At 41.3% G+C, this 11,207-nt stretch overlaps 1 protein-coding gene across 1 annotated transcript in view; it reads left to right on the top strand.

Annotated features, from left to right (window-relative positions):
- Positions 1–10,581, top strand: part of nmt2 (N-myristoyltransferase 2) — a gene marked incomplete at its 5' end in the record, with an annotated part of 29,774 nt that extends 19,193 nt beyond the window's left edge. Inside the window, 5 exons of the mRNA XM_080427211.1 lie at positions 2,366–2,474; positions 2,606–2,776; positions 3,866–4,033; positions 6,951–7,088; positions 10,154–10,581. Of these exons, the coding sequence (XP_080283337.1) occupies positions 2,366–2,474; positions 2,606–2,776; positions 3,866–4,033; positions 6,951–7,088; positions 10,154–10,174 (607 nt within the window). The 3' untranslated portion in view covers positions 10,175–10,581. The remainder of the gene's footprint in view (positions 1–2,365; positions 2,475–2,605; positions 2,777–3,865; positions 4,034–6,950; positions 7,089–10,153) is intronic.
- Positions 10,582–11,207: the final 626 nt, after the last annotated feature.

Below are 11,207 nucleotides of genomic sequence, written 5' to 3'. Positions count from 1 at the left end.
GTTTAAGTTTTAAGTTAACAAGGAAGTGGATGGGAGTCTAGATCTTCGACAAATCATATCTCCTTGGTCTTTGGGTCAAATTTAAAAAAATAATTAAAAAAATTAAAAAATCTATTTATTATTATTTTTTTAAAATTTTTTTTCTTCCTAAAAACGAGTTAACTCGATCTAGGCAATCAATGTGTTAAAAACCTCAGACCATGGAATTTCCTGAATCATATTAACCAGAGAACAACCTTCAATCTACTGTATGTGTATGTATATCACATCTCACATGGATGGATGGATGGATGTTTTAGCTTATAGATTCGTCATTTCTGGGAAGTGAGATCCCGTGCGATGGATTATACTGTATAAATTAAGCTGTTCTATACTCGTAAGACCAGTGTGTGTGTGTCGACTATCAGACAGCAAAAATGACACAATCATGTGGAGCCACATGGTCATGCGATGACCGCACGCGCCATGACGGCATTGGATGTTGACGTTGACATTAAATCTGTTGATAACAGAATCAAAGCAGAGGGAGTAGCCTTTATAATAAACAGGCCTACACACACAGCTCTATCGCTTTCGGAGGGATCTTGTTAGCCTGGGATCCAGCCTGCTTCGCTACGTTCGGCGGACTTTTTTTCCTCTCTTCGCTTCTCAGTCTGGAAAGCCTCCTATCTCCAAGGGAGGCGGGACATGGCATAAGGTATGAATCGAACCGTGGCTTCTGATTGGTCTGTGGTGCGGGGCGGGACAAAAAAAACAGTGTGATCGTTGTGATTCGTCATTCGTTTGAACAACATCCAATCAGCAACGACGTTGCCCAACGTAACATATGTAGTTCCAGTGTAGTTCTGCAAAACGAGTCAATAGGGTGCTCTCCAGACTGAGAAGCGAAGAGAGAAAAAAAAGTCCACCGAACGTAGCGAAGCAGGCTGGATACCAGTCTAGGATCTTGTATCCACGCATGCAAGACAGGATATTGTCGCTGTCGGGCAGAAACCAGCTCTACCTCCATTTTTCTATTGAACACCCTTTACGTCTGTGTGTGGATTTTTACAAATATTGAAACAATATTAAAAAGCGCTTCTGACTAAATCTCCGTTCAAAGCACCTAACTTCAACTTCGGTGGAGTTAGGTTGTTTGTCCCCCACTGATTAGAATGAAGAAGTCAGACGGGGAAAAAGACTTATCTCCACATTAACCCATTAAGACCTGAGGCCATTCTTAAAAATGTTTTCTAAATCCTAACAGTTTTTTCTTTTTTTAAATAAAAAAAAAAAGTTTTCAAGATTTAAAAAAAATAGCAGATCTACAAGCTCATAGCGCGGCTCATCGGTGCCGCGCTATGAGCTTGTATATCTGCTATTTTTGAATAGCCAAAGAAATCTAAAGTGACACATATGCGTTGCAGGTCTTAACTCTCTCAGTGCCAATGAAGTAAAAAAAAAGTGCTTAGGAAGCGAGATACAGCCTTTTTCAGTTATAAGTTAAACAAGGAGTGGATGGAGCTGCAAATCTTCAGATAATGATATCTTGGGTTCTGATTATTATTTTTTTTAAACCAAAAAAAGTTTTGTTTTTTTAATTATTTTTTTACTCTGGATAACTCGTTCTGGCACTGAGGGCATTCAGAAAAAACTCGGGATAACTCGTGGCTTGGCACTGAGAGAGTTAATGGGCTAATGGTCAAAAACCTCCTTACTCGGGGGCACGGTGGCACAGTCGGTAGTGCTGTCGCCTCACAGCTAGAAGGTCCTGGGTTCGATTCCCGCAGGGGACGCTGTGGGCGCTGGGGGCGTGTTCTCTCCTCCGTGTCATCAGTGCCCATACCCTAGGTGGGGTTGGCGAAAGGGCCTCTCTGTGTGGAGTTTGCATGTTCTCCCCGTGTCTCCTAGGGTAGGTACCCTCACAAAAACATGCAGTAATCCTGGTCACTATACTGCCTCCCCCTGGCCAGCCGGGGCGCCTGATGGAGGGGAAGGGAACTGGTTGGAATAACGTGTTCCTTCCACGCGCTACGTCCAACCAGGGAAACTCCCCCCTGTCAGGTGATAAGAAGGTCAGTTGGCTCTCATGCATTGAAGGAGGCATGAGCTCGGCCCTGGCCTCCCTAGGTTGGCAGAGGGAAGGTAGTGCCCAGGATTACATAGACAATTGGCACTGGGTGTAAAAAATAGGGTTACAAAATCGCGGGATAAAAATGTAAGAAAAAAAAAAAAAAACCTCCTTACTCCACTTGAGCTGTATTTGGGTAAAGTGATGATAATATAAGGACACATTCAAGTATCTGACAATGTCACTGTACCGACTGAGGCAGTGTTGTGTTGTTCTAAAAACATGTTTTTTTATTCTGTGTGCGTGTGTGTCTAGGTACTGGCATCGCTCTCTGAACCCCAGGAAACTGGTGGAGGTGAAGTTCTCCCATCTGAGTAGAAACATGACTCTACAACGGACCATGAAACTCTACAGATTACCTGATGTAACTAACTCCACCGAACACTATACACAAACTCTATTACACACTACCAACACTTAACTACTGTACAGTGGAAGGGAAATGTCTCACTGTCTTTTTACTCTGTCTGTCTGTCTGTCTGTCTGTCTGTCCAGACCACTAAGACTCCAGGCTTGCGGCCTATGCAGCGCGGCGACATTGTTCAGGTGACGGAGCTGCTGCAGAGACACCTGCGTCGGTTCCACCTGGCGCCCTCTATGGGCCCGGAGGAGGTGGCGCACTGGTTCCTCCCACAGGAGAACATCATCGACACATTCGTAGTGGAGGTAGGCCTAAACGCAGAGATGTCTGATTATTAAGTTGCCACTTCCCCAGCGTTTGCTGTCACATGTGGTGACTGTGGAGACTGATTGCACCTGATCAGCATCAAAATGCTGGACATTGTTGTAGCAGTAAATAGCTAAATAATCTGAATCAACTTTGTCACAGCACAGGTACAGGTTCACAGGTATAAAACTTGTGGGTGAAATTCGTTTTTTGTGCAAGCTCAATTTTTTTCATTTCGTGTGAAACCGTAGATATTTACACATACCGTATAGATGTCGCATTGGAGTGATGCATCAACGGGTTTTCATACAACTTTTAGTCTCGGGTCCTTTTATACGACTTGGCATTTTTCTTGCAGTGGAATTTTGTCAAGCTGCCCTTCTTAACACATTCCATGCCAGACGTTAATCTCATAATGTACTCACCAGTGCCAACGTGTTATTGTTGTTTTTTAGTTTTTTTCACGTCGCCATAGATCTTGTTAAAATCCTTAAGATTGAGCTGTGCACTGTCTGTATACATCGGCGACATCTCACTGAATCTACCAGTGAAAACCACATGTCAAACGGAGCAGTTAGAAGGCTTTACGTTAAACAGTGATATGCGAGGAGAAAAAACTACAGGAAGAGAATTGAGTTTCAGTTTCGTCATTAGAACGAGGGCCGACGTGATCGGCAAAACCGGATCCCACATAATTCTGTTTCCGGTCGTCAAACCGGAACCGGAAATGGACCAAAGAATTCCGAAAGTGCACCTGGGGTTTAATCAACGCGAACCGGCGGTTCGCGTAGATCTACGACGGCATTCATTGACGTGCTGCCCCAGTGGCCAGTGTGGCGTCTACGTGGGGTCAAGCCACACATTTTCTGGGGCAAATCCTGGAGGCGCCGTGCCGATCACAACGCATCACATCTGTGACGCGTTGTCAGCTTGTAGATAGATCATTTTCGGCACACGATACCATCGTACCTTCTACTGACAGTGCGTCTTCTGTTTTGTTCTCTATTTCTGTCCCTCTCGACCGACTGTCTTTATCTCTCTCTGTCTCTCTCTTGTCCCTCTCTGGCTGTCCTTCTGTCTCCCCGCAGGGTGAAGGTGGCGTACTGACAGACATGACTAGTTTCTACACCCTGCCGTCCACGGTGATGCACCACCCGCTGCACCGCAGCCTGAAGGCAGCCTACTCCTTCTACAGCGTCCACACGCACACCCCTCTACTGGAGCTAATGAACGACACACTCATACTGGCCAAATTGGTAATGTCCCATCAGCACAGCACAGCACACCGCTGAGCTGACTTTTTACATTTAGATCTACAAGATTTTTTTGTTGAGAGAGAGAGAGACAGAGAGAGAGATGGGGGGTTGATGTACATAAAGCTACATTCTACATTAGCAACACATGCATACATTCAATTCATTGAAGGGCCTCTTCCTTATTTCCTTCACAGGTGTTACCAATGTTACTAATTAAAGGTAGGGTAAGTGATTTTCTTTGGTTAAAATAAGTGTTAAATAGCTCTATATTCTGATAGTACTCATTGCTATAGAGTGTTTGTTCAGTAAAAGGAGTCTCCTTGTCTCTACAGCTCTTTATAAAACAGAAAATGCATTTTCATTTCAGTTTCAGTTTCATTTCCAATTTTATCCAATCAGGATAGAGAACTCAATCAGGATATAGATTAAACAAGTGAAATTGGAAGTGATTACACTAACAAATGAGCAGACAAAATTGGAACTGGAATACTATAAAAATGGGTACTTTCTCCTGATTGGCTGAGATTTTGACACCTACCGGAAAATGTATTTTCTGTTTATTAAAGAGCTGGAGAGACTGAACAAACACTCTATAGCAATGATTACTATCAGAATATAGTGCTTTAACCTTTTAACAAAATACTTTTAGTTTTTAACCAAAAAATATCACTTACCCTACCTTTAAGGCTCTGTTCCATTTGGTGTAGCACAGTGGTTCTCAAACCTTTACATTTCAAGGACCCCCATAACTCTACAGGTCCATTTGGTTCCATTTGTACACTCTCAGAGTTACACACTCGTAAGGGGCCATTTTTGGAAAACCCTCAAGGAACCATGAGGGTCCCTGGACCACACTTTGAGACCCACTGGTGTAGCAGAGTGTTGTTGTTACCTTCACCACGGCCTTTGGGAGTCAAATATCAAATCAAATCAAACTTGAGCACACTTAAAAAACGACCGAAGTCGACCAAAGTGCTGCACAGGTCAAAAAACAATGCAACAAAACAATACAATCAAATACAATCAAACAAACAGGATTTGATCCAATTTAAATTAAGCTCGGCTGTGATAAGTCGAAGAAGTGGTTCTTAAGCAAGGACTTAAAAGCCTCGGTGGACTGGGCGGATCTAATGTGAAGGGGAAGGTTATTCCAGAGCCTGGGGGCAAATGCACATATAGCCCCCGTCAAATGCCCATATATGGAGATTAGGGGCGGAAATTGGTAGGTACCTGACGATTCAATTACATTCCGATTCCGAGGGCTACGATTCAATTAAATTGCAATTATTGCGATTCACGATTAATTTACTTCCATTATCTTTTATTGATAATAAAAACTAATGGAAGAGATGTGTCACTGTCAGCTGGAAGGTTATATTTGCCAACATCAACAATTGCAGAAAACCAACAAGAAAATAAACATGTCCTTTTTTGTAAAATAATACTGGCTTATAACAAAGGCTTCTCAATATTCTGATAACCAACCAAAATATATAATCATTTTTTTTATTTTTATAATCGATTCATAATCGTCCATGTCCGAATCGCGATTAATTGCTGAATCGATTATATTTTCCACCCCTAATGGAGATCAACATAAACACAACACAACATAAACCAAATGCACATGTAGGGAGATTTGATTTTCAACATGCACTGATGTAAGACAACAGAAATCATTAAACATGCACTGATGTAAGACAACAGAAACCATTAAACATGCACTGATGTAAGACAACAGAAACCATTAAACATGCACTGATGTAAGACAACAGAAACCATTAAACATGCACTGATGTAAGACAACAGAAACCATTAAACATGCACTGATGTAAGACAACAGAAACCATTAAACATGCACTGATGTAAGACAACAGAAACCATTAAACATGCACTGATGTAAGTCAACAGAAACCATTAAACATGCACTGATGTAAGACAACAGAAACCATTAAACATGCACTGATGTAAGACAACAGAAACCATTAAACATGCACTGATGTAAGACAACAGAAATCATTAAACATGCACTGATGTAAGACAACAGAAACCATTAAACATGCACTGATGTAAGACAACAGAAACCATTAAACATGCACTGATGTAAGACAACAGAAACCATTAAACATGCACTGATGTAAGACAACAGAAACCATTAAACATGCACTGATGTAAGACAACAGAAACCATTAAACATGCACTGATGTAAGACAACAGAAACCATTAAAACATGCACTGATGTAAGACAACAGAAACCAGTAAACATGCACTGATGTAAGACAACAGAAACCATTAAACATGCACTGATATAAGACAACAGAAACCATTAAACATGCACTGATATAAGACAACAGAAATCATTAAACATGCACTGATGTAAGACAACAGAAACCATTAAACATGCACTGATGTAAGGCAACAGAAACCATTAAACATGCACTGATGTAAGGCAACAGAAACCATTAAACATGCACTGATATAAGACAACAGAAATCATTAAACATGCACTGATGTAAGACAACAGAAACCATTAAACATGCACTGATGTAAGACAACAGAAACTATTAAACATGCACTGATATAAGACAACAGAAACCATTAAACATGCACTGATGTCGGACACAACGGAAACCATGGACATTTTCAACATGCACTGATGTCAGACGACAGACACAACATATATGGATGATGATGATGATGAACAACACAGATTTGCGCATTGGGTTCCCTGGGTGCCTCTCATACGCCCATATATGGGCACATCGGTCGGATCGGCGGTGCGACATAGGTGCGGCAGTCCGAACCTCTAGTAAATTAAATGGCTAAACTGTGTGTGTGTGTGTGTGTGTGTGTGTGTGTGTGTGTGTGTGTGTGTGTGTGTGTGTGTGTGTGTGTGTGTGTGTGTTCGTTCTAACAGAAAGGTTTTGACGTGTTCAACGCTCTGGACCTGATGGAGAACAAGGTGTTTCTGGAGAAGCTGAAGTTTGGCATCGGCGACGGGAACCTGCAGTATTACCTTTACAACTGGAAATGCCCCCCCATGGAGACTGACAAGGTGGGTGTGACACCCTGTCTTGACAGCCAGTCGCCCGGCAAAAACCATCCAGGTCTATCGCAGGGTTGGGTTGGGCAGTGGTGGAAAAAGTACTCAAATTCTCTACTTAAGTAAAAGTACCAATACTGCAATATAAAAATACTCTGTTACAAGTAAAAGTCTAGAATTCAAAATTTACTTGAGTAAAAGTACAAAAGTATTGGCATCAAAATGTACTTCGAGTACCAAAAGTAAAAGTACTAAATATTTGAAAATAGCCGATCTACAAGCTCACAACGCGTCGCATCGCGACGCGTTGTGAGCTTGTAGATCTGCTATTTTCAAATAGCCTAGGTATAAAATAGGGCTAAAGTGGTTAATGTATGTTTCATTATATCATAGTTTATATCTGAATAGTAACTAGTAACTAAAGTTTTCAAATAATTGTAGTAGAGTAAAAAGTACAATATTTGCCTCTGAGATGTAGTGGAGTAGAAGTAAAAGTACTGAGAATTGGAAATACTCAAGTAAAGTACAAATACCTCAAAATTGTACTTAAGTACAGTACTTAAGTAAATGTACTTAGTTACTTTCCACCACTGGGGTTGGGGTCCAGAAACCGTAAGAACCGGTGGAACCGGATCCAACATTGAGGAACCGCAAACCGTTTCCGGTTTTACCACACCGTCAGAGCTGCTATGTGGACTTCTCGTCTGCTACACCATTACAATACCGGTCGTTCTCAAACGTTTTACTTTCGAGGACCACCATAACTCTGAGAGTGTACAAATGGAACCAAATGGACCCGTACGGGTCCATTTGGTTCCATTTGTACACTCTCAGAGTTACAGACCTGCAAGGGAATCGGAATTGTTAAAGGTTTAATGACATTCACTTTTACACAACATTCAAAGTCTTTGTCATGGTCCTTCAAAAGTGTACAAAAAGTTTTAAGTGAAAATTCCATTCCATTGATCCATGGCAGGTGTTTTTCTCTCACATTTCTAAAGCCTTTTCAACTGCAATGAAAAAATAAATCTTTGCCTGCGGGTGTCGCTGGTGAGGGATTTTGCCTGTCAATCATCGCCTCTGCTCCGCCCCCCCCCAAAGGAAAGGATAGGGGAGGGGAGGGGCGAGGAGGAGAGTGGGCGGGATTAATCGACTGTGACCTCACTGTCGAAGGGCCAAGCTCAGATTACTTTTCAGCCTAATTATTCAGAAAACCCCAGACCACAGAAAATCCACTGAATGTTCAAAGTTCAGGTTTTTTGGGTGTAATTGAGGTCATAAAACCCCAAATAAAACATTGAAAATAAAAAAAGTGAAAATGAATGTCATGATACCTTTAAAATCCTAAAAAGAGCCAAAAGAGCCGATCTACGAGCTGCGTTGTGAGCTTGTAAATCGGCTATTTTTGGCGAATGTTTCCCCTCCAGTTACAGGGATGCTGGGGTTCAAGTGGTTAAACGTCAAGTGTAAAGTAATTTTCAATCTGTCCCTAATGGAAACGGATATCGTCTGAAGTTTTCATCGTGACATACTGTATCTTGCGTCCTGTAGTATGACAGAAATGTAAGGCGCTGTAAAGTAACAATGCTTAGTGCCTTTCATTTGAATTCGGGAGCGATTAGCCCTTAAAGGGATATTTATCTTTCAAACATGTTTGGGGTCATTTTAACGTCTACTCTGGCTTTTGTGAACACCCCAGACAGTTGCTAGATTCAGTATCCGTTGTAACTTCAAACTCCATTTTAACCGTGTTAGATTCATTTAGATTCACTTCTAAAAATGAAATTTCATTTGATTTCATTTATTTTATTAAATATCATAATTTCCCCCAAAACATAAAATAAATATGAAAAACATAATTGAGAAAACACGGCCCCTTCATGTATTAGAAGGACAATATCAGTCGCCAGAACCAAGGATGGGTGTTTTCAATGAATTTAAGATGGTTAAAATGGAGTTTGAACTTGTGTCTGATAAAAAAGATCAAATATCTAAATACTGAATCAAGCAACTTAAAACCTGTCTGGGGTGAAACACAAAAACCTGAGTAGACTTTAAAATGACCCCAAACATGTTTGAAAGTGAAATATTCCTTTAAAGGGCAAGACCACTTTGGTAGAGGTTTGCGTTGTGTATTTACCTTGCCAATGTGTAATTCCAAAGGTGGACAACAAATCAAAAATAATTGCTCCATTGATTAGAAATTGATAATTCAAAATATGCTCCTCATTGACTTACATTGTATGATGAAACAGCTCTCAAAGTCACTCTTTTAGCACATAAACTAACACAAACAAAGCTGATTCAGAGAATATAGAACACCACCAAACCCAGTACTGTTTGTTTTTTTAATAAAAATGTCAACTTCCTGTTGATTTTACTATTTGAAGATCCGGATCTGCGGATCCAGTCCGGGTTTTCTTCTAAATAAAAATAGCAAAATCAACAGGAAGCTAACATTTTTATTTAAAAAGAAAACAGTACTGGGTTTGGTGAGGTTCTATATTGTCTGAATCAACTTTGTTTGCGTCCATCTACGTGCTAAAAGAGTGACTTTGAGAGCTGTTTCAGCGTACAATGTAAGTCAATGAGGAGCATAACTTGAATAAATAAATTTCTAACCAATGGAGCAATTCTTTTTGATTTCTTGTCCACCTTTGGAGTTACATAATGGCAAGGTAACTACACAACCCAAACCTCTAACAAAGTGGTCTTGCCCTTTAAGAGGCCACTTTTCCACCGAAAGAACTTTGGTTCTAGAATTGGTTCCGTTCTAGTTTCTTTGAACCTTTGATGCTTTCACTCAACCAACAGCGAACCGGCCCGCGTTTCCACCAGTTTCAAGCAGAACCATCGTATTTTTGGGGCGACATAGTCCCCCCAGGTGCCCCAGGTTCGATTCCAGGCCTGGCCAGCAATGTGTCGAATATGACCGGTCAAAGTTCCATCCATTTCACAGGGGAAATTCAATGGCAGTTACAGTTTCCCTTCTTTTTTATTTTTTGTATTAAGTACAGTACTTGAGTAAATGTACTTAGTGACTTTACACCACTGGGTAACGACGTTGTGTTTTTCAGGTGGGCCTGGTGCTGCAGTAGAGCCGGTTCAGCTCTTGTCAACCTGCCTGAACACACAGGCCGGAGCAATGCTAGACAATGACACCTCTGACGAGAAACCCCCCCCCCCCTGCCTGTCCCGCCCCCCCCCCAGCGGCAGGTGAGTGGGAGGCTCGCTCGCTCCCCCCCCCCCCCCCCCCCCACGCTCACCTGTTGTCCATCTGCTCCCCGTTCACCCGGGAGCTGAACCCTCTGAACGAACCATCTACATCCTGAATGTGAAGTTCATGCTAACGCCTGAGAGCAAGCACAGTGCTCCTGACACACACACACACACACACACATATACACACACACACACACACACACACACACACACTCAACACACGCGCACGCAGACGCTGAGTCACCATGGTCAGTGGTGGAAAAAGTACTCAAATTCTATACTTAAGTAAAAGTACCAATACTGCAATATAGAAATACTCTTGTTACAAGTAAAAGTCCATAATAAAAAATGTACTTGAGTAAGTACAAAAGTATTGGCATCAAAATGTAACTCCGAATGTAAAAGTACTAAAATATTTGAAAATAGCAGATCTACAAGCTCACAACACGTCGCGATGCGACACGTTGTGAGCTTGTAGATCTGCTATTTTCAGATAGCCTAGGTATGAAATAGGGCTAAAGTGGTTAATGTATGTTTCATAATATCATAATTTATATCTGAAAAGTAACTAGTAACTAAAGTTTTCAAATAATTGTAATGGAGTAAAAGCACAATATTTGCCTCTGAGATGTAGTGGAGTAAAAGTATTGGAAATTGGAAATACTCAAGTAAAGTACAAATACCTCAAGATTTTACTTAAGTACAGTACTTGAGTAAATGTGCTTAGTTACTTTCCACCACTGAACATGGTTCACAGCACATCTACAAATGTGTGCGTGATCTTACTCGGCCAATAGACCGATTTGCGACGTGAAGACACAGTAACGGTCAAACAAAGTGTAAAACATTCAAGGCTTGGGTTACACAAACGGGATATCTTTCCATTTCAGGGTTAGACGTAGATGTTTA

Source organism: Gymnoscopelus braueri (genome assembly GCF_963280865.1).
Source record: "Gymnoscopelus braueri genome assembly, chromosome: 4".
Classification (NCBI taxonomy): Eukaryota; Metazoa; Chordata; class Actinopteri; order Myctophiformes; family Myctophidae; genus Gymnoscopelus; species Gymnoscopelus braueri.
The sequence above is the reverse complement of the archived record's forward strand: the minus strand, read 5'-3'. Positions and strand labels throughout refer to the sequence as shown.